Genomic DNA, 22961 nt, shown 5'->3' with positions numbered 1-22961 from the left:
CCTCCCCGCTGTTGCTATTCTGAGTGGCCTCTCTTCGCTGTCTGGTGCAATTTATATTCTGCGTTACCCGGGGGCCTACTGCTTTCGCGGCGCTGAGTCCTGCGGTCTGGCAACCTGGCCCGCACCAAACGCGAACCACCCCAACTTCCCGCTGGTCCCAACATCCCTTTCCGCCCTGGCAGCTATTCTCCCAGTGCCCCAAGGACAGGCTTCGGACACACCTTTTGCTGACCGACCCGCGTTTCTGTTCAGGGCCAAGCCAGCTTCAATCAGACCTACCCGCGCTTTCCTGCGACTCCAGAAATGCTCGCATCCTGGGGTTGCTCTCCACCAGGCAGCAGCCCGACTAGCTCGGCTCCAAGTTTCTGTCTGGTCCCATCCCATCCTTTCCCCACAGGGGATCTCTAGGCAAATGCTGACCAAGCCCTAAACATATCTGGCTGTGACTTTGAAATGGAGAAAATGAAAATCTGGGTAATACCTTTTTATCATTTAAATAGTTTCCAATTCTTTGCTTTCAACAAAAAATTAAGGACTGACTTGTTAGATCATATCATTAAATATCATTTTTAATGATAAATGTGATTAACATACAACTTGGAAAGATTAAAAGAATTGATATTGCTATAACAAACCCCTTCCGAGTCCCATCTACTTATTTATGTGAACAAGTTTTCTCTGCACTTAATTTTTTTAAAAAAGGAAAGAAAAATACCAACAAAACTTGCTGAGCCTTGTCCTATTCTAATAAAAAATAATGATATTATCCATAGATATATGATCTAATGAGGTTTAATGGGGGAAAATCCCCAGTCTCTTAAAGGGATGCATTTCCAATAAAACTTTAGTTTTTACTAAAATTTGAATATATACTTACTTTGTTTTGAACAACTCTGTACTAAGTGTAACTTTCAGCCTTAGGAAAGTTTCAAAAAATTAATTTTAAAAGTTAAATTTATATACATATTTTTGCTACAAACGGATGTGACTGAAGCATGAAAATAAATTACATGATAGATAAAACTAGAGGAAAAGAATGGAATTATGAGTAAGAAAAGAAGAGAAAAAGTAACGATGTTAAAGAAAGACTTGTTCTTGTGTTCTAGCTCAGTGGTTGAGTGCCAGCTTCCCATGTATGAGATCCGGGGTTCAATCCCTGGTACCTCCTTGAAAAAAAAAAAGGCTAACAGTGGCTCTCAAATCACTATGCTATTTATATCACAATGGATTAGTATAAATGAGGGACAAAACAATTTTATGAATTGTCAATATTTACAATACGCGGGGAATTACAGCCTTTGAACTATTTAAACTTATCAATGAAATAGTTCAGCTGTCAACTTAAAAATGGGGGAACATAAATGTTCAAATTTCCTTTAGGGGGTATGTAAGCAAAACTGACTGAAGGCAATTGGCTATGCTTTTTGGACAACAGCCCACTTTAGTGGAGTGATCAATGAACTGCACAGGCTCTCAAGCTGGATGATCTGGGTTGAAATTATGTCCTCCTCTTCCTACTGTGTTGGGCAAGATGGATTTTACTTTGAAAAAGATCTTCGTCTTTTTAGAAGTGCACATATGTTCACAACAAAAACACACTATGTAACCAGCACAACCCCCACCCCCACCCCGGCCCCCAGAAGTCTTCATCATGCTTGGGTACGTTTCTTAGTATCTCTTGGCTTTGAGTCCACGTGTTTAAAATGGGGATAATAATACCAACCCCATAGGGCTGTCATGAGGATTAGATGAACCAATCTGCTCAGTGCCCAGTGCTGTGCCCAATGCAGGGTCAGGACTATGCGTGTGTGGCTGGGGTCATGATTCTCAGTGACCACCAAGCCAGCGCCTCTCTGCTTCCCTTCACCCCAGCCTGGCTAAGAGCCCCCAGGCTCTGGGGAGTGCTGGGCCCAACGGAGCCACCTTTGGGTTTCCAGCAGTGGATTTGGAGGGTGAGTCCCCCACTCCTTGTGAAAAGGACTTGGAGAAGATCACAGCTGTGGGGGTCACACAGTCAGGGACCTGATGGCCCTTAGATAAGTTATACACCTGGCCCAACATGAAATATGTAGAGTGCATTTGCTGCTGGCTTTATGATAATCTACTGCCTACAAGGGGCCCAAGGTCACCATAGAACCATCAGGGGCAGACTGCTGAGGGCTGGAGCACTGTGCCTTGGCATGTCCATCAAAGGGGAGGCCTCTATCTCCAGCTGAGTCAGAAGCTATCAGCAGAAGGTCTGAGCAATCCTGGGCCATGGGTGCTGGGTGCTTGGCCATGAGGTGATCCTATCTAGCCCAGAACATGGGTCTCACACAGAAAAAAGAAACTTCTCCTTACCTCAGTGACCCATTGGTGGTCTAAGCTACCTCCATGCCAGAGGCACCCCCATCCTCCACCAGGAGTGCTGGGGGAGGTGGGAAAAGTCCTGAGTCTCTTCACTCATGCCATCTGGGCCACCCAGCTTATACTTTGAAGCTACTCTAGGAGAATGGTTTTCAGAGGCCCAGGTTGGGGGCAGTCTGCCTCCTCTAGGATTCTTGATTCTCACCCCACCCACCTCACCCACCTTCAGTTCCCTCAGGGTATCTTTTATCCTGGGCTTCAGGGGCTCTAACTTACTGCAAATCCAGGATCTGAGCCATATCTCTGCAACTCCAGCTGCTTGGGGACAGAGCTGAGGCATTCAGGGAGGGAGGGGAAATGAGCACCACAGACAGGTCCCTGAACTCCCAGGGGACACAGAGGTGAGGCCAGAGGTGACAGGAGCCCCTCTGGCTGCTCCTCTTTTGAGGATGGGTCCAGAGCCTTGTCCATTCCCACAAGGAGTTGATGCATCCTAGAGGAGGAATTCCCACTCTTCAGCCTACATTTGTCCAAGTCACCACAGCTTGAGGTCTAGAAGGGATAAGAAATAGGGAGGTGGGCAGGTGGGCAGCACATTCCCCTCCTTGCCCCCCCAGGCCAGGATGCAGTTTCATCTATCCTGACTTAAAGTGTGGGAACTGGCAGGAGTTATGCCTGTTCCTCCCACATCTCAAGCACCTGTTGCCCTTGCCCCAGCTGTGGGCTTTGCCACTACCCTGTCCAGACTGCCTTGTCATGACCATAAAGGACAGCAGAGGCTGCAGCTGCTCTTGGGCCACAGAGGTCCTGGGTCAGAAGTCACTTTGGGGGATGAAAGGCAACACAGGTGCCACAAGGCATCCCCTCGCTTGCTCACCTGTGTAGGGGGCCTGGGACTCTGAGCTGCAGAGGCTGCAGGAAACAATGGCAGGTCATTGGAGGCAGGGACTCCCAGGATGGAGTGGGTGCAGTCCTGGGACAAGGGCTGCTGAAGGAGCTGTAGGATGTGCCCGAGATCTGAGGTCACCTGGGACTCCAACCTGCCAGATAGAACCCCAAGATCAGGATCAGGGTTGGCAAGAGCAATGCAGATCCTAAGGACAGACCTCAGTTTCGTGGCCTGCATGCTGTGCCAGCCAGGTAGAATGGCAGCCAAAGCCCTTTCCCTACCAAGATCCACGGCCCCAGCCCCAATTCACCTAAGCACCTCCTGACTCTGATAATGACAGTGACGAGGCACCGCGCACACATCCTTCAGTTCTCCTAACGATGCCTTTGGAATTGTGCTTTGTGATATAGGCGATAGGAAGACCTGTAGTTAAATGGGTCCTGCCAGTCTAAAAACCAAGATTGGACCTGTTGTCAGCGGGGCACCCAGTGATATCCATGAGCTACCAGGAGGGGGCACCCGTGCCCAGCCTGTCACTGGACCACCCTCTGCAGCTGCCCCCTGCCCTGGCCCGAAGGGCACTCACCTGTTCAGCTGGGCCTGGAGCTGCTCCAGCCTGCAGCCTAGCTCCCAAGGCCAGCCGTCTGGACCTCCCTGGGGGTTTGGGGGACTGCACCTTGGGGGCACTTGCTGCAGCAACTCAGGCCAGAGACCAGGTGTGTCTGAGGTGCTCAGGGAAGAGGCTGCACCTGTAGGAGGGTGGCCTGAGCTTCTATCCACAGGGCTGTGCCTTCTTGAACAGAGCTGTGCCCCTCCCCCAGCCACCATGGGAACACGGGGTGGAGGTAATGGGCTTCCTTACCTGGGTAACCCAGACTCCTGCCCCAATGGAGGTCTGGTTTCCAGGACCCTGGAGGCTGTGGTCCTGGGAGGGGGACTGGGGCCCCAGCCTGGGGAGACTGGCTGCGTGGGGACTTTCAGCTCTGGCCTCATGGTCCAGGTAAGTGCTTTGGTGTGGAGCCCAGGGAGCTGACCTGTATCTACCCCTGAGAACAGCACTCAGCACCCAGCCAGCCCTCCCACTCTGGCCCTGAGGACACAGCCGTCAGGGCAGGGAAGCTGGGGAGGCAGGGTCTAAGGGCCTGTAGCCCTGAGCCCAGGAGGGAGGCCCTCTCGACAATCCCAAGGGGAGTCAGGCTGGAACAGACACGAGCGGGTGGAGGAGGCTGGGCAGTCACTGGCAGGGGCTGCTTGGCTCACCTGGCTGGCTGCTGTCGAGAAAGGAGCCTTGATGATCTTGGCTCCCTGGAGCTTGTCGGGGTGATGACTGGAGACCCCCGTCTACCTTGTGGGGAACAAGAGCATGAAGTAACATGGACCCAGCTGGGGACAAGTCCTTTTTATTCTCCGCTTCGTGTCCCCATGGTCCTGCTGACTATAAAGCGGGTGATGAGGGCCTGGGTACCCAGGGGTGGCCTGGGTAGCATCCTCCATCCTGTCTCCTGTGTGGGTGGCCAGCCTCCTGCTGGCCAGCCACGTGCCGATCCCCACAGAGGAGACGCTGCCGCCAACAAGAGATTTGGGGGTGGCAGGCAGAAGGACTGTCTTTCCAGTCCCCCTTTCCTGAATGTCCTGGATGTGGGTCACAGGGGGAATTTCCTCTGAGGAGGCTGGTGTGGAACCCTGAATCTGTTCAGGAGGTGCCCTTTGCAGTGCTCCTGGCAGCCACCCCCTGCCCCCGACACAATGAAACTTGGGGGCTGAAGATGCCCCAGGACCTGGAGACCACACCCCTGTCACCACAGTCCCCAGTGGCTGAGTGCTCAGGGCATTCAGTGGCTCTCCGCTGCTGGGGCCTTACTAGATGTGCAGGGCAGGCCCGGTGGGAAGGAGAGACTGGGGGTGGCAGAGAACAGCAGAGGGGGCAGGATGGGGTCGGCTGTCCACAGCAAGAAAACCCAACCCAGTACCACCCCCAGAAGCTGGGTGCCACGGAGCCTCTCCTCCTGGGGGAGGGAGAGGGATGGGACAGGCGTGGCCAGAAGGGGAGGACCTTCCCCCCCCCCCCCCCCCCCGGCAGCCACAGCCCTGGCGTGCGTGTCCTCCCACTCCTTCCCACGCCCTCCCACTCCGTCCTGCCTCTCCTCCTTCTCAAAGTCCCTCCTGGCAACTGCAGCCCCAGAGCACACCCAGAGTCCACACCAGCGGTCCCAACTGCTTGGCAACCCTGAGTTCCACAGAAATGGGTCTCCCTGCATGTCCTCATGACTTATCAGGTTATTTTAACTCTTGGTGGCTCTTTATTTTTTGCGAGTTGTTATAATCTTCACTGAGTGATAAGCTCGAGAGGAGTCTGTTTTAGCACTTCCTTGCCACCCCCTGTGCCAGGTGCCCCCAGGCTGGGTGACACCCGCCCCTTTATGCCTTGGCACAGTGGCGTGGAGAGACCCTGGGATTTGGGAGTTCAAACAAACGAGTTTACATTTTGGTTCTTCCATTTACTGTGTGACTTGGGTCAATTTACTTCTTGTCTCTGACCCTCAGTTTCTTTTTCTGGGAAATGGGGTAGTAACAGCATCTGCAAAGTGAGGACTAAATGCGGTCATGGGAAAGAAGTTCTTAGCCCAGCACTGAGTGCAGAGCTGGCGTGCAGTTATGGCGGCCCCCATCGGACTGCCTCAGTGCAGTGCTGGCAGTGGTAAGCCGAGAAAAAATCATGGGACGCAGGAGGGGCCTGGAAGGCAGGGTGGCCGTCAGCGGGACAGGTGCCCTCAGGTGGAGTCCTCATCACTGCTGGGGCATTACCCACGATCCCGGCGCGGCCCAGACTCACGTCGCGCAGGTTGAAGGTGACCTCCAGCTTAGTCCAGAAGCTGGCTGCGAAGGCGGGGTATGTGTCCAGCACCTCCAGCAGGTCTGCCCGCTGGATCTTGTGCAGGTCGCAGTAGGTCAGCGCCCGCACGTCTGCACTGGACTTGCCCGGCCGGGCGTGGAGGCTAACTGGCTCCCCAAAGATGTCGTTCTTCCCTGCCAGCAGAGGGGCGGGAGTCCCTCCAGGGTATGGCTCCAAGCTTCCTCCTGAGAAGCCCCCCTGAGGGCCCCCTGACCATGACCTCTCCCCATCCCCCCACCTCAGGGATGCTGCCAGGCTGGGGCCTGGTGCTCGGGACCAAGCTCTGGGCACGAGGCTGGACGTGCTGGCTGGGTGTCCTTCCCTGTCATCTGAGTGCCACAGTGGTGGCTTGGGCCTCCCTTCCTGGCACATGGGTCCTCTTCTGTCTCCAGGCCTCTCCATCAGAAAGCCCCTCCTTTGTCCACGCTCTTCAGCACTGTCCCCTCCACTCCCGGGGGACAGTAAGTGGCAGTAGAGGCTCCCTGCTCCACAAGCTCTCCCTGCCCTCCCAACCTGCTGGACTGTGGAGCAGCAGGCAGGGAGCCCGGGACCAGGAGCACCCAGCTCCCCCAGGGGCGGGGGAGGGGGCTGGGGTTTCTGTTTCCTTGTGGTCCCGCCTCCCTCTGTGGGGCTAGGTAAGGAGCGTGGCCTTGGCTGGGGGCGGGGGGACTTCGGGAAGTCCCTTCCCCTCTCTGGACCCCTGTGTTCTCATCTTTAAAATGGGTATAACCACATTTGCCTGCCTACCCCACTGTTCAGAGGAACAGACCAGGTGAAGGTGGACAAAGTGCCTTCCAGAGCCAGAGGCACCTGACCCGGGTGGTGCAATGCACCTGGGACAGGTTCTCAGGGTATGTGGCAGGGGCTTCAGCCCAACTGGTGTCAGGCAGCATGCCCGGCCCAGGAAGTAAGCGTGAGTGGGATGCTGTCCCACCCACAAGGAGCCCCCTGCAAGACGGGCACGTAAGCAACCAACTAGCTTACAGTGTGCTCCATAGAGCCTCGGAAGCGGGGAGAGTCGAGAGCTGTGGGGCCACGGAGAGGAGGGGCTCATTCTGCCAGGGGTGGCAGGGGTCAGGGAGCACTGTGGGGGCTGGCAGATTAGGTACAATGAGGATGTGCAGCGAGGAGCCAGGTGCCCTGGGCCCCAGGGGAAGGCATGCTGGGCTCGAGGAGCACGAGGGGTGCCAAGAACCATGATGGCTTTGACTTCCCCTCACCACCGGAAAGTCTAGGCTGAGGGTTTGCCCACGCAGAGGATGAGGCGGAGGCCAGGACACGCCTCCAAGAGAGCAGGACCAAGGGCCAGAGGCCGTCAGAACTGGACGGGCTCCCAGGGATCATCCGGCCCCAGCCTCTCCTTCGCAGAGAAGGGGACCGAGGACTGGAGAGGGAAGAGGCTGGCCAGGGTCAGACATGAAGCCCCGAAGCTTAAATCTGGGCAAATCATGAAGTGATGAAAGATTATGAAAGAATTCCAGTGGATAAAAGATTATGATCTAACGTCCATTTCCACTGAGGAAACCATGAGAGGATTTCACGTCTATAACTGCAACCTAAATTGGTCCGGATTCTTAATTATTGACAGTAATTATTATCTTTCCCACGTGGTAGGCTGGGAGTCAGGGAGGGTCTCAGAGACCCTCCCTGCTTGAGCTCAGCCTTGAAGGAGGTCCCGGGTCTGCTGGGCAGAGGGGTGGGGTGGGCTGCTCCAAGCAGTGGACAGCATGTGCAGTGGCATCCAGTGTGGCACAGACCTCGAAGGAGTTTGTGCGGCTGGAACAGGAAGTACAGTGGGAGGGTGGTCCGGTTGGGGAGGACAATGCACACCAGCACCAGGGTTTACAGTTGTCGCATGGGCTATGGGGAAGCAGCGAAGGCTTTTGAGAAGGGGAATGTACATGGAGTGTGTGGAAGATGGAGCCCATGGTGGGGATACAGAGACAGGGTGTGGAGCGAGGGGAGCAGACAGGGCTTTTGGCTGCCTGGATGATGGGGGGTGGTGCAGTAAAGGAGAGGGAGAAGGACACGCTCTTGGTTGACTCCCAGTCTCTGGCCTGTGGGAGGTTTGCAGTGATGGGGACACCAAATTTGCTGCTTTGGAAAGATGATGAGTTCAGGTTGAGAAATGTTGAGATTATTGTGTCCAGGGAATGAAAGGGTGGCCAGGCCCGGGAAGGAATGGAAAATTCTGGTCTGACACAGGACAGAGCTCAGGAGGTCCTTGTGGCACAGGTGGAGGCTAAGGCCATGGGAGCAAGGAGTTAGCCCAGGCGAGGGTGGAGGGTGAGGAGAAGGGAGCAGGCACTTGATGAACACCAGCCAATGGTAGTGCCGAGAGAGAGAGGAGTGGGCCGGGAGCTCCGGAGGGGGCCTGCCCAGAGGGGATGGAGGAGAGCCAGGGGGAAAGGACACCAAGGGGGTTGGGGTCCTGAAGTCAGGATAGGGGACAGCAGCAGCATCTACAGTCTTGGGGAATGCAAGGAAGATGAGAACCAAGGATAAGGCCTTGTGAACACAGAGAGATGAAGTGACTCCACCAAGGTCCTACAGCCGGTAAGTGGCAGAGGCTGCATGGGACCCCCTGCCCAGTGCTCACACCCTTCCTTCAAAGTGTCCGGCTGTCCCTGCAACTGCACTGAATGAGACTGGGGCACCCAAGCAGGGCACTCCCCTCCACCCAAGACAGGTCCAGTTATCCTGAGGTCCCCAAGAGAGGAAGAAGGCAGGAGACTGCCTGGGCTTCTGAGTCAGGCTGGCAGCCCTGGGGTTCCTGCTTGGACCCCTACTGGCAGGACCCTTCTGAGTCTCAACTTCCCTATCAGGAAAATGGGGCCTAGAGCCGAGGGTTGTTCTAAGAATTCAGGGAGCTGCATCCAATAAAGCTCTCAGCACAGCTCTTGGCCCACGGCAGCATCAGGAAGGGGGTGGCCCGGATAGGGCACCCCACAGCCCAACACCCATACCGGCCTGAACCCACCTAGGATGGCCACGACCACGTCGTCGCGCAGGATCTCGATGGAGCCACGGGAGATGAAGTAGAGCGTGGAGAGCACGTCGCCGAGGTGCACCAACGTGTCCCCGGGCGGCGCGTGCGTCGTCTTGAACTTGACGGCGAGCGCGCGCAGGCAGCCTTTGCTGGCGCCGCGGAAGGCCGGGCAGTGCCGCAGCAGCGCGCCGTGCAGGTGCAGGCAGACGTCGGCCTGCAGGCCCTCGGGGAAGCCCTTGAGCACCTGCGAGGCGGGCGGGCGAGTCCAGCGGGGCGCGGCGGGGGCCGGGGCGGGGTGGGAGGGCTCTGGGGGCGCCGGGGAGGGGGCTCACCGCGTTCATGTCGATGCCATTGGTGTAGGACCAGGCGTGCTGGAAGTACTCCTCGAGGCGCTGCCGCAGCGGGCTGGGGATCTGGTGGAAGCGGATGAACTCCTTGACCCGCAGCATCTGCGTGTGGTAGCGCGCGGTGCCCGAGTACAGGCGCTGGATGATGGCCGAGACGTTGCCGAAGATGCTGGCATACATGAGGGCTGGGGCCGGGCCGGGCGGTGAGTGCCGCCCTGCGCTTCCCGCACCCGCCGCGGGCCTGCCCCTCGCCTCCCTCTCCCCCGCAGGGCCCCCTCTGTCCCGGGAAACTTCAGAAGCGCCCCCGGGGCCCGCACCAAGGCGCTTGGGGACAAAGGTCCCTGGGGCTTCCCGCGCTCCTCCTTCTGCCCCTGGCTTCTTGGCACCTTCCTGGGCGCAGAGGCCAAAACTCCTGAGAAGAAAGAACTAGGGCAATGACTTCTTTTAGTTCAGATTTGTTTTCTCCTTTAAGTTGTAAAAATAGAAAAAGGGAAAACTCTGGTTTACACCCCTTTTTTTTTTCTCATTGTTTTTGTTTTTGTGGGCTTTCACATCTCTAAATACTCTGAACATGACGACTTAGCCTTGAGGTGTAAAATGCCACACTGTCTTCTGCCTTCCTAAACTGGGTGTCTTGGGAGGGCAGGCAGTGCCACGCAGTAGGCCTGGAGCCAGCCCCCTGGGGCAGAAGTGGGCTCAGGCTCCTGGGTCACCTGTGGTCAGGCAGGACCTTCAGTTTCTTCATCTGTACACGGGGGCTCCTCTTAGGGCCTGCGTGGGGTTGTGATGGGAATGAAATGCAGGCTTTGGAAAGGACTTGGAAGAGGGCCTGGCAGGGGCCGTGAGATGCACGTACTCTGCACCCAGGCTTGGTTTCATGTTCTGCTGTCACCAACTCAATTAATAATTTAAAAATAATTAAATTTCTTCACAGGGGGCCCTGTGCCTTCCTAGTCCCTGGAGCCCTGCGACTCCTGCAGCCAGACCTGGTACTTGGCAGATAACGAGGGCTGCGTGTGTGAATTTCTGGGCATCAGGGGTGTCTACATACGCGTGAATTCCCTGAGCCGCCCACGCAGGGTCAGCGTACCGCACACAGGGTTACCATATGCTACGTCATCACTCATGACAAAACCGAACGCAAAGCTCTGTGGCTCAGGCCCGTGGCATGCGTGGCCCAAGGATGCACTCACAGCCGATGAGCATGACGCAGATAGAGAAGACCTTCTCGGAGTTGGTGTTGGGCGAGACGTTGCCGAAGCCCACGCTGGTGAGGCTGCTGAAGGTGAAGTAGAGGGCCGTGACGTACTTGTCCTGGACCGAGGGCCCCGAGGCCGGGTCGCTGCCGTTGTAGTGCTTGCCGAGCTGAGCCCCCAGGCTGTCCAGCCAGCCGATCCTGGGCTCCAGGTAGGGCCGCTCCACGTTGCCGATGGCGTACCAGATGCAGGCCAGCCAGTGCGCGATGAGCGCGAAGGTGCACATCAGCAGGAAGAGCACGGCCGCCCCGTACTCGGAGTAGCGGTCCAGCTTCCGCGCCACGCGCACCAGCCGCAGCAGCCGCGCTGTCTTCAGCAGCCCGATCAGGGTGGTGGTCTAGAGGGGCGGGGAGGGGGCCACGGGGCTGGGGTTGGTTCTGGAAACGATGAGCTCCGGCCTGCATTTGTTCATGCGCTCATTCAGTCACGAGGTCAGTCAACTCACACGGAGGACCTGCTCTGGGCCACACGCTTGGCGGTGGGAATGAAGGCGCTCTCAGCCTGAAGCCCCAAAAAGCATGGTGGTTGTTAGGACAGAAGTTCGGTGGGGGCACAGAGGAAGGGAAGGTCGAGTCCGTAGGACAGGTCAGGGGAGGCACCACAGGGGAGGTGGCACACGATCCGAGTCTCGAGAGACCAGGCAGAAAGGAGGGGGAGGGAAGGGGTAGTCCAGGCAGAGGGAGCAGTGGGTCAAGGCGCAGAGGCGTGACGCGGTGCCATGCCTGCAGGCAACCGGGCAGTTTGCTGTGGCCTGCGGCCGCGTGGGAGAGTGCAGAGCAGTGAGGCACGCCGGGCCCATAAAAAGCTTGGCTATCACAGGTTCTGGGGGTGGGGAGTGGCACCAGGATCAGATGGGTGATTGGAAACTCTCCATGGCTGCTGCGTGGAGGGGAGCAAGGCTGGTGGATTATGGCCAGAGCAGGAGTGGGGAAGGAGGTTGCTCAGTGTCCATGCAGGGGCAGCATGGGTGGAGACGACTTGGGGACGGCTCAACAGGGGAGAGGGGACACAGGAAGGGAGAAGTCCTGCTGGACACACATCCACTCCAGACAGGCTGGGGTGGCTGGGGAAGGTGACTGGAACACAAAGGGCAGGGTCCATTTGGGAGGAAAGCTGCCCCTGAGGAGAGGGCAGGAGGACAAAGTGGGGCTAGAGAATAGGAGAAGAGCCTATTCTTCTATTAGCTTCGGGAAGTGGGGTAGGCATCGTGGAGGGGCTGGGGGTGGAGTGTTGGGAGGGGGTCAGGCTGCACTGGGGGACCAGCTTTTGGGCTCCAGGGCAAATGCGGTTCAGAAGTTAGCATTAGAGGCTGGTGTGGCCCAGAACAGTCAGGACTCTGGAGCAGAGAAGGGCCTGCTCAGAGCCTGCACCTCTCACCAGGGACTGCTCAGCAAGAAGGGGCCAGGGGATGGCAGCCAGGCCTGGGGGCGCAGCCTCGGCTGACCCTTCTCCAGGATTGGGAGAGGACTGACATGGTGGCCTGGGGTTTCTCTCTTACCTCCACTTGCTTTGGCAAAGGTGCCCAGTGCAGGCATTCCCTGCCCCAGGGTGGCTTGAGGGCTGGGGCTCAGGGATGGCCCTGGCAGCTGGCTTGGGTGGGGCGAGCTCACCTCATCAGAGCCTGTGCGGAAGATGAGCAAGTCGAAGGGGATGGCGGCCACCATGTCAATGAGGAACCAGCCCTTGAAGTAGTGGACGGCGATGCGGCGGGGGTGGCTGACCACCTCGTCGTTGGCGTTGACGTAGGTGGTGCGGAAGTTGATGACGATGTCCACGACAAACATGATGTCCACGATGAGGTCCACCACCGTGAGCGGACTGCAGGTGTAGCCGCAGTCCCCGCGCCGTGACTCGTCCTGGTCGCTGAGCAGGAAGGCGGCCGAGTAGGGCGTGAAGACAGCTGTGTAGATGACCAGCAGCAGGATGAGCCAGTCCCACACGGCCTTGAAGGGGCTGTAGTGCAGGATGGTCCCGCGGTGGAGGCGCGGCGCCTGCAGCTTGTACTCCGGCAGCACGTCTGCGCCCAGGGACAGGACCTGGGGGTGGGGGCCACAGGGCAGTCAGCGGGGTTGGCCACTGTGGGTGGCATGGGTCCTGCAGGGGTGAGGACGTAGGGGTGAGGCCTGGGAAGGGGGCGGTGGGCAAGGGTGGGTGATGCGGGCAGGGAAGTGCAGAGGGGATGAGGCAGGCATGGGGTGGGGCTGTCTGAGGGGCACGTTCCTAAGGGGACAGGTGTGTTTGGAGGAATCGCGGGGAGAGGAAGTGGGACACAGGATGAGGGGTGCAGCTCAGTCCCATAGCAACCCCAGGTTTGCAGCTTACAAGGTCGCTCAGAAACAGGCAGGGCTGGGGGGGGGACACAGGGCTGGGGGAGGGGAGTGACATGGCGGTGGGGGGGGTCATCCCTGGGCATGTTGCAGAGAGGAACCCAAACTGAGGGGGTGACTGGGTGGGCCAAGCCTCCCTGGTGGACTTGGGAGGACCTCTGTAGTTGGGGTTCCCGATGGGAACAGGTCACCCCAGAATAGCCTCCTCCTTCCCGTGGCCTCGGCAACCTGGAGCCGAGAGAGCTCCCTGGGGCTGGCTCTCAGTCTTAGTGAAAAGAGTCACATTGGGAATGTTAGCTAATCCTGGTCCTTGATGGGTCCTGGGCCCCCTCCCGTCTGCTGCCCCCACCCTGCCTCAGAGACCGTGGCCGACATAGGTTACCAGCGGCCAGCCCCAGCCTGCCCAGCACAAACTGATGTCCAGGCCCTGGGGAGCCACCCCTGCGGGAAGCCGCTGGAACACTGCAGAAGGCATGGGCTTTGAAGCCGGACCTCCCAGGGTGAAGCCCACCTTTGACCGCGGCTCTTCTGTGTGACTTTGGGCAAGTTTTGTAACCTCTGTGTGCCTCAGTTCCCTCATCCGCAAAGTGGGATAACAAACGTCGTGGGGTTGTTGTGACATATCCAGATGGCACCTGGCCTCTTCATGTGCTGATAGTGCTTCCCACCTTCCTGCTTCCTCATCCTACATCCGAAGCTGCCCCAACAGGGATAGAGCCTGAGGGGTGCCTCATTGACAGCCCCCCTCCCCGAATGGGGCCCTGCGGACAGTCTTGGTTTAAGAAAATCTTCAACGGAAGGTTCTGGCCTGGCAAACCAGGTCCATTAACAGTCAAAATAATTTGGTGTTCTGGGCCCACCAAAGGGTTGTTTTCAACCAGAGGGTCCTGATATGACATCCAAAGCCCTGGGAGGGGCCCCAGTGTCCCCACCCGGCAGTCACCTCCTGCGCAGGCTTCAGTCCTCAGCTCCTACTTTACCTCCCCAGAAAGCCCTCGCTGACTCCATACAGACCTGGTGCCGCTTTCCCACTTTCTCCCTACCCCCTGTGGACACCCCGCTGCATGGGAATTGGTTCACAGGCCGACACCACCGGACTCTGAGCATGGGAGCTTCGGCTCCCCCCCCCACCATGCGTCCTGTGCACTTAGGCCACGTCGTGGCTCACTGAAGGTGACACCTCGTGCACTGAGCTGAAGCAGCCAGCCGGCCCACGCCCTGGGCGGCATGCCCACACCCCTGCTTCCCCCGGCTGCTCAGGGCCACGCTGAGATGAAACGACCAAGCTCATGGCATTTACAGCTCTTCCCTGCACTGTGTGGGGAGCGGGAGGGAGGCAGTGGGCTACGGGGGGCGGGGATTCTCCCTGCAAACCATCTGGTGAGAGACAAGCGTCGGGGATGCATGGGGATGCAGGCAGGGGAGCATCTCCTCCACCATCAGACCTCCATCGCCTCCCCCTGCCTCCTAAGCCAGGCTGAGGACCCTTCCCTGGCAGAAACCACCCTTCTGGTGTCATCCACCCCCCCACACACCAGCTGCAGACCCCTCAGGACACTGGGCTCAGGTATGAGGTCATAGCCCTCGGGACCCTTGGGGTTCTGGTTGAGGCCGTGGTGACCTCCCTGCTCCAAGGCCCTGCCGGCTTGTCCCCCACCTTGTGGTCCACTGGGGGCAGGGACAGCCAGGTCAGTGGGAGCAGGGGCCCTGGGACCTAGCCAGACTTGCCCTTCTTCACCTGGGCCACTCTCCACGACCCCCCTCACAGCTGCCGACCACAGCAGCACCGACCTCAGGGGCCCTGGGGTGAGCATCTGGGGGCGATTCCCAGGGTCCGGCCCCTGGACCACCCTGCCTGACCTCCGAGGGACCAGGTCTGCAGCCTGGGGTCAGAAGGAAGCTTGGTCAGGGACTTGGTCACGGGTGGTCTCCCCCACACCTGGCCCCAGCACCGACTGCGCTTGAGGTGAAAGGGAGGAAAAAGAGCTGTCCCCATGCCCCCAGTGAAGGGACAGCCCAGGGGAAGCTGGGAGTCCCCTCCTGCTCTGCCTATCCCTATTCAGCCTCTCCTAGGCCAGGATTAAAGGCTTAGACCTTTGTCCAGCCCCTGGGGCCAGCACTCTGCATGTCACATGGGCCCTCCAGAGACCATTCCATCCAACAAGAGCCCTGAGGCCCAGAAAGGGGATGCCACTTGCCTGAAGTCACACAGCTAGTTAATGCCAGGACCTTGGTCACCGTACCTCAGGCAGGGCAGTTTGCATCTCCCTCAGGGCTGGCCAGGTGGTGACGGGGCCATCAGGCCCCATGAGAAGGGACAGTAGGGTGTGATGAAGCAGAGGGCCGCGAGAGGTTGGCCTTAGGCTGCCCGAGGGGGGCTGCAGGAGGAGGGGGGCTTTCTGAGCCTGGCCCCCAGGAGAAGGCCAAAGAGAGCTGGACGTGTCAGCCCTGCCGCATCCTCCTCTGCCTGGAGCAGGTGGAGGGCTGGCGCCTCGCAGGCAAGGCTGGGGCCGGGCTGGGGCATCTGCCATCCCTCCCGGCGCGGCCCCCACATGGCCCTTCTCTGCCTCTCTCTCCCTGTGACTGGTGGAGGCTTGGCCAGGCCCCCCTGGTGGCCTGGGTATTCCCCCATCCTGGGCTCCTTCAGGCCTAGGAGGGACACTTCCGACCCCAGGAGTTGGCCTCAGGGGGGTGGCCTCAGGGCGGGCCTGTGGGTCTGCAGAGGCAGACGCAAGCAGGACGGGAGGCTGGGGTGCAGAGCAGGCTCCAGGGGGTGGACAGGCAGGATCCCACCGGAGCCGGGTCCGGGCCTGCGCCCACCCCCCCCCCACCCCATAGGCCCGCACCTGGGTGACCTTCTCGGTGACGTTCTGCGTCCTCTCCATCACCTTGTGGGGAGCGATGATCTCAAACTCGGTGGAGGAGCCTGAGCGGTGCTTCTCCAGGTTGAACTCCACGAAGTTGAGTGTGAACTGAGGGATCTGGCTGATGGTCCTGTACTTGACTCTGCCCGGGCTGGGTCCCTGCCCCCCCGGCCTCCCGTGAGAGCCCTCTGCAACCAGGCCAGGGTCAGCATGGCCGGAGCCCGGCTGCCCCCCACTTGGTCCTCCCACCTCCACCCGCAACCCGCCTCACCGGAGCCCAGGAAGCTCGGAGACAGCAGGCGCTGGGACAGGCTGCGGCTCCCACTCTTGGCCAGGAGCTGGGCCAGGTCCTCAAAGTTGAGGATGAACATGATGACGACCCCGTCCTCGTTCTTCACGGGGACCACGTCCACCAGGCAGCGGAAGCTAGAGGCTGCAAACACCAACGGGGAGGGGAATCCTCGGAGGAGTCCCCTCCTGCAGCGACCTGGCTAGGGGCAGCCACTGGGGTGCAGAGGCCTGGACAGTGACAGTGCAGAGGGTGGGTGAGGCTGCCCAGTAGGTGCTCCACCCACAGGGCAGAGGTGGGCAGAGCAACCAGGCTGCTCCTTGGGAGATAATGTAGCATCAGGCCAAGTCCATGCTCAGCCCTCACGCAGGGCTTAACCTCGAGATTTGCTTCTGCTCGAATTAAAGCTGTGCAGATGGGGGAATTAAGTCGGGGGGGGGGGCGGTAAGCCAGGCCTTCCACCCCCATTTGGGGCTCAGATCCCATATTTCCACCCTGCTTCCCTGGGGCTGGAAGGGACTCATTGTTGAGAAGACCCTATGTGCTGGGCCCTGAGCCGGGTGCACAAGAGGCTTCAGGAGAGACCCCCGTTCTGCAGATGGAGCCTGGGGCTCTGAGGAACTTACTTGCTGGATTGGGAGCCTAGGCTGGAGGGTGATCCTGGGGCCCTCAGCACACCACGACCGGGAAAGGGGAAGGGGCTTGTCTGGGTGGAAGTTTCTGGGTAAGGACCAGGCTGGTGTCCTGGGCTGGGAGGAGTGTGGGGTCCCAAGGCTGAGGTGCTGGGACACAGGGAGCAGGAGAGCAGCCCCCCTGGGGTCAGATGAGGAGGAGGAGGCCACGGGGAGCAAGGTGGGAAGGGGGTCTGTCCCTCCGCCTTTCCCCACATTCTCCCCACGCTCCTGTGCAGCTCAGTCCCAGGAGGCCATGGCTTTGCCCCTTTCTCTCTGCTCCAGGGTTATACTCCCAGCAGGTGGCTGGAACAAAAAGAGCTAAAGCTGCCACATACCCCCAGAGCCCAGCTTGTGAAGCCCCAGATCTAGGCCCAGGGCTTGGTGGGTGGGTGCCCCATGAGCCCCCTCTCCATGGTTCTTGGTGTCCACATCTCCAATCTGGGACAGCTGGCAGGGCTAGGCCCAATGTGGGCAGGGGCCTCAGCCTAGCATGCACTTCAGAAGGCCGGGCTATGCCCCTGGGCACAGATTTGCAGCTGATTATCTGGCAGCATCCCAGTACCTGTCCTAGGTGTTTGTCAATTGCTTGAAAAAACCTGTGCATAAATGTGAGCAGAAGGGAGCCGGCAGGCAGGACTATTGCAAGAATCACTATCTCTCAGACTCCCCACTTAATGTTTATGTCCCTCGGTCCCTCGTCACAGCCATCAGCACCAGGGTGCCTCTGAGTCCTCCCTCCCACTTTCCTTGCTGAGTGCAGGGATCTCCTGGGTCAGATTCCAGGACTCCCAGGCACCAGGTAGCCACCTGCCACCTGCTGCACTGGGCCCGGGGGAGACATCTACACCAAGGGGAGGCCACTGCCTGGACCCCATGCTGCGCACATGGTGCTGCAGAGCCTGCTGGACCCCGTCCTGGTATGCAATGCTGCAGGACCTGCCCGGATCCCGTGCTGGGTACGCAGTGCTGCAGAGCCTGTTGCCTAGGACAAAGCCAGAGTCCAGGAGGGCCTGGCATGGGCAATGGGACCTAGGCACGAAGCTGCCCTCCAGGCCAAGCTATATCCTCAACCTTATTGGCACTGCAGAGATCTGTCCTGGCAGGGAGCAAGGAGCAGGGCAGGGCTGAGGCAGGGCAGGAGTTCCAGGCTCTCTAGTTTTCAAGGGGTCAGGCCCACCAACTGATTCTGTTGTTGGAAAACTGAGGTTGGGAGTGAATCAGAGCCCAGCCCCTCATGGGGGCTGGCAGAGGGGGGCACTGCATGGTACCCCAGGGCCCACCCTGCACTTGCTGCCTGCCAGGTAGACAGAGGCAGGAAGCTATGAGAACTTGGAAGAGTTCTCAGGGCATTCACCTCTTCCTCCCTTGGTTCTCCTTGTTTAGCTATGGCTCAGAGTCCATGAGTAATTGTGTCTGGGTGGCCGTGAGTGTGCAAGTGTTTCACCCTAGGTAGTGTGCAAAAGTGACTGTGTTCTTTTGCCTTGCCCCTGTTCCTAGTAGAGAAGGCTTCGTATTTGCCTCTTTCTCCCTTCTTGGGGCTCCTCCCAGCATCCCACCTCTCTGAGCAAGGGCAGCAGGTGTGTCTTTACCCAGGACACCCCACTCCTCTCTGTTCTTCTCTCTCTTAATTGTGCTCCTTCCTTCAGTTTCTCATTGCTCACATCACCTGCTCCCTCCCCTCTGCAGCCTTCATATTATCTTTCACCCCCATCTATTTATGCAACCCCATCCAGCATGGTGCTGCGTGTTTAGGAAGGAGCTGATGCTGTAAAAATCCACCCCTAAGAGGGTGCCTGCTCTGAGCCGGCTCCCAACTTGGTTCTCTGGCATTCATGGCAGAGCACATAGACCACACTGAGGAAGGATGGGACAGACAGTGGTCCCAGGCTTCATTCCTTGCCTTGACCTCCACATTCAGAGCTGAGAATGATCCCTTCCTCCTGTCTGACTTGGGGGTGTCTATAATTCGGGATTACCAGAGAAGAGGATCCAGAAAATGCAGGCAGCACTGGTCTCCTCTGGCAGGTGCCCAATGAGGGTGGGGGTAAATATGGGGGATCTGGGCACCCTTCATCTCTCACTCAGACTTCCTTGGTTATAGCCCTGTGCCCATCACCATCTCCTTATCTCTTTTAGAGTCCCATTTTCCCAATCAAGGGCAGGTGGGTGGAGGGCTGGTTTCAGGTGTCTCTGAACCCTGTCTTGCAGGGTCATTTTTGCCAAGTGTCCTGACCTCTTGAAACCCAACTTTATGCAGCTGTACCATGTGGAGATATATTGACACAGACCATTTACTTTGACTAGGAGAACTGTCCCTGGATTACTCCTTTAGAGGAAAAGAGAACTATAAAAAACAGCTGGAGTTCTATCTAGGACCCCTTATCCCCTGGAGTCAGAGGTGGGGAGAGGAGGTATTGACTTGAGGTAGAAAGAAATCACCATTGGGGCAGCCCTCAGTGTTTTATCAGAACACGATAAAAAGGATCATGTGTAGAGTGGACTGTAAGGTGAACACAAGTTATCTGAGCATTGCATCCTTCCTTTAGGGTATGCAGGTCAGGCAGCCCATTTTTCTGAGTCCCCAGGTCAATTTCAGGCCAGGTCCTGGTGGTCAAAGGTTTGGACACTAGGGCAGTGATGGGGCTGAGGGCAGGCTAAGGGTGGGCAGGAGACTGGGACTGTGGGGCAGTAGGTATATGGGTAGTTTCCCACTTTCACCCAGGGCCAGCCTCCAAGATTGAGTCCCTAAGGTCCCTTCTGAACGCTGGGAGACCCCAGTAGACTTCTGAAGACCTGAGTCTTATTTTCAGGGGCCCAAGACCCAGGCTTCACCTCTGCCCCTTGCCCAGGAACATGCAGGGTGCTGAGGGGACCCCAAGAGCCTCAGTCTGACATCCCTAATAGTCTGGGATCTGTCCTCCCCCCTTGGGGACCTAGAGAGGGCTCTGGGGTCAAGGAGAGTGAGTGACAGAGAGGACCTGTTGTCCCTCCTCACTTTCTGCTGTCCCATTCTGTTCCCCCGGGACCCTTCTCACTCCCCTGACTGTCACCTCCTCTCTGCCATGATGTGAGGAGGTGAGGTCACAGCTTTTAAAAATATTCTGACTTCATTAACCCTGTGCATGCTGCCAAGCCAAGCCAGTTCCGTCCCGGTCACCTAATCGCTGCTCCTGCATGATGCGCTCCCCACCTGATACTCCCTTGGGTGGCAGCACCGGGGGACAGCCAGGATCTGCCCGAGAAGTGTCCTAGGAGCTTCATACATGTATGCATGCACACGCCTGCTCATGTTCACACTCACTGTCGTGCTCCACACACATACCAGGCTCCTGGAACCCAGGCTCTCAGTATCCTCCTCTCCCAGTCCAAAGGCACCTGCCCTTTATCTGCGCTCAGTTGCCCTTGGGCCTGCCTTGGGGAGGGGGGCAGGGCTCTTCTGGAGGCTTCTCTTTCCAAAAGTCCCCTCTCCAAGCCCAGAGGCAATTGGCCTTCCTTTCTTCTCTCTTGGGCTTCCTCAGAACAGAATAGCAGAGGGAGACTTGGGTGCCAGCTCCAGCTTGGATTCTAGCAGTATCCTTTCTTCTCCTTGGGCCTCTGTTTCCTCATCCACGAAATGAAGGGATTTCTCTAAGTTAGTGGTCTCTCAACTTAGCAGTACATTGAAACTGCTAGGGAGATTTTTCCAAGTACACCTGCTTGGGCCTCACAGCAAACCTTCTGAGCCGACCTCTCTAGGAAGTGTGTTTTGGAGAACACGCCCTAGGTAATTCTGATGCAGAACCAGGTATGGGGGTCATTGTTCAAGGTGATTTCAAAGGAACTTTCAGGCTCTGATCCTAGTTCCCATGCATCCCCTCTCTGCCTGGGTCAGGTAGGGACCAGGAGTTCCTGGGGGGAGGGTTTCAAAGGGCTGCTGAACTCCTTGTCTTCAGTCTCTGCTCTTTCGTGGCCCTGTCACTTCTGTTCTGCTGCCAGTGAGCTTGGGCTGGCGGTAACCACCCCAACTCTATCTGGATGTGCCTCCAGGTTGGGGCAAACTCTAGACTCCATCTCCCCAAGGAGGGGGCTGGTGAGCCAGGCCCACTCCTCTTTCCCAGCCAACAGCCCCCACCCCACTCCTTGTCTGGCTACAGAGGCCTTCAGGGGTTGACCTCCCCAGAGCAGACATTGGTGAGGGAAGGTTAATTTCCATCCCAGCTGCCTGACAGCTGGGGCTGACTGTGACAGAATGGGCAGCCAGGAGACCAGCGACCTGGGGGGAGGGATGGTAGAGTGGGAGGCCCTGCCCCAGGTGAGGGTCATTCAGTGGTTCAGCCTAGTGCCTGGTCCCTGGAAAGGACCTCAGAATGCGTGACATCCAATGCCATCGTTTCACCCTGTGGCCGAGGAAACTTGAGGCCCAGGGAGAGGAGGGGAGGGGATTTGTCCAGGCCTTTTGGTCTGGGTCAGTACTGTTCCCAAGGACACCCTGGCTGGACAAGAGAGATGTCAAGCCTGCCCTGCAGATCTCTGCCCAGGAGCACCTCACCATCCTTGCGGTAGTAGAGGATGTCCACCTTGCACTCCTCAGCTCCCAGCAGGGCCTGTGTCAGACGGGACACGGCGCTGCGTGGGGTGTTGGGGCCAGTGAGGAAGTCGCAGGTGCAAGGCCGCTGCATCACCTCCACGCGGGAGTAACCGAAGAGTTCGCAGAAGCCGTCGTTGCAGTAGATGATGGCACAGTTCTCCATCTGAGCATTGGCGATCAGGAACTTACGACCTAGGGTGGGGGGTGGGGTTGGGAAGACCACGGCAACCAGGGTTGGGGAGCAGAGAAGGAAAGGTCATAGGGACCCTTGGCAGGAGGAGGAAGCTGGATGGGGAGAGGGCAGTGACCAGAATCGGGGAGGGAGGAAGGTTGGGAAGACCAAGGAGTCATGGGGGAAGGTCACTTGACTCCTGGAGGTAATGAACGGAGAGCAGGTTAGTGACCAGAGATGACCGATGGGGCAGGGGAAGGAAAGGGGGTCAGGCTTAGGGATTGCAGGAAGGCCAGGGCAGTCAGGGCCAGAGATAGAGAGAGAGAAAGGTTCAAGGTCTCCTGGGGGCAGTGAGAGGGAGTCAGGAGAAGGGAGCAGGGAACTGACCAGGAGGGAGGTCAGGCCTGGGGAGAGCTCATGGGAAGATCAGGGTGGCCAGGATAGAGGGAGAGGGCAAAAAAGAGGGAATCGAGGAAACCACTGAAGGCAGCAGGCAGTCCTGGTCTGGAGTGGGAAGCAGGGAACTGACTTGAGGGGGATGTAGGGGCTGGAAGGCAGCTCAGCCAGGAGGCGGCTGGGGCCAGGGGACTGCGTTTGAGCCGAGTGGGGTCTGCTGGAGGAGAAGGTGTTTCAGCGCATCTAAAAGCAAAGGATTTTGCATCCAGTATTCATCGCCCCACCCGCTGCCCTGTTAGAAGTTAGTAACGGGGTACGGCCCCTCCTGCCACCCTTCTAGGACTCCAGATCGTCCTCCCAAACCAACGCACGCACTCACTCTGGCCCTCGAATTTGCGGATGATGGTGTCCAGGTAAGTGTTTTGGGGCGCGACGTGGCCCCTGCGGACAGGCATTCTTCGGCCGCGGCCCCTGCCCGGAGCCACCAGCGCCCCCCGGCTCTCTGCGTCTCCGCCGGTCTGCGGGCTCCGCTGCGTCCGGCTCCGGGAGGGCGCCGCCCCCGGGAGGGCCGTCGGGCTCCGTGCGCCGCCCGCCCGCCTGCGTCTGCCCTCCCCGCCCGCCTTTGCCCTCCCCTGGCCCGCGGCTCCCTTCGCCTCCTCCCCGCAGCGCCCGCCCGGGAGCTGTCCGCGCCGCGGTGCTGAAAGAGGCAGCGCGGCGGAGACCGGGCGGGGTCCGTGGGGTGGGGGCAACTTCTCCCGGACCAGACGCGGCAGGGGCGGGGCCGACTCTTAGGGGGCAGGAGTCCCAGGCCTTGAACGGGGCTTTCTCCGAGGAGCTTTTACTCTTTTCCAAGTGACCAGCGGTCTCAGCCCCTCTCTGACCCTCTCCTGGTACCAAATGACATTGTGGGACTGAGTCTCCCAGGCAGAGAACAGGGCGGGCAGAAAGGGTT

General features: G+C 58.5%; 1 protein-coding gene across 8 annotated transcripts; it reads right to left on the bottom strand.

Moving 5' to 3' along the window:
• Positions 1–548: 548 nt before the first annotated feature.
• Positions 549–22564, bottom strand: KCNH6 (potassium voltage-gated channel subfamily H member 6). Of its 8 annotated transcripts, XM_023588321.3 has the most exons (14): positions 22389–22564; positions 21403–21633; positions 16183–16344; positions 15894–16099; positions 12331–12756; positions 10903–11057; positions 10658–10743; positions 9450–9649; positions 9109–9361; positions 6069–6262; positions 4496–4580; positions 3822–3984; positions 3224–3386; positions 549–2898 (listed from the first exon to the last, which is right to left on the bottom strand). In XM_023588321.3, the coding sequence occupies exons 1-14, from the start codon at positions 22462–22464 to the stop codon at positions 2614–2616; spliced, it is 2685 nt and encodes an 894-aa protein (XP_023444089.2). In that variant the 5' UTR covers positions 22465–22564; the 3' UTR covers positions 549–2613. The 8 variants fall into 8 exon arrangements, 4 of the variants coding, with proteins under 4 accessions (XP_023444089.2, XP_023444088.2, XP_058140487.1 ...); XR_011646927.1 differs by having other exon boundaries at positions 4496–4576; positions 10658–11057; XM_023588320.3 differs by having other exon boundaries at positions 10658–11057.
• Positions 22565–22961: the final 397 nt, after the last annotated feature.

Source organism: Dasypus novemcinctus, chromosome 21 (assembly GCF_030445035.2).
Source record: "Dasypus novemcinctus isolate mDasNov1 chromosome 21, mDasNov1.1.hap2, whole genome shotgun sequence".
In the NCBI taxonomy this organism is placed as follows: domain Eukaryota; kingdom Metazoa; phylum Chordata; class Mammalia; order Cingulata; family Dasypodidae; genus Dasypus; species Dasypus novemcinctus.
The sequence above is the reverse complement of the archived record's forward strand: the minus strand, read 5'-3'. Positions and strand labels throughout refer to the sequence as shown.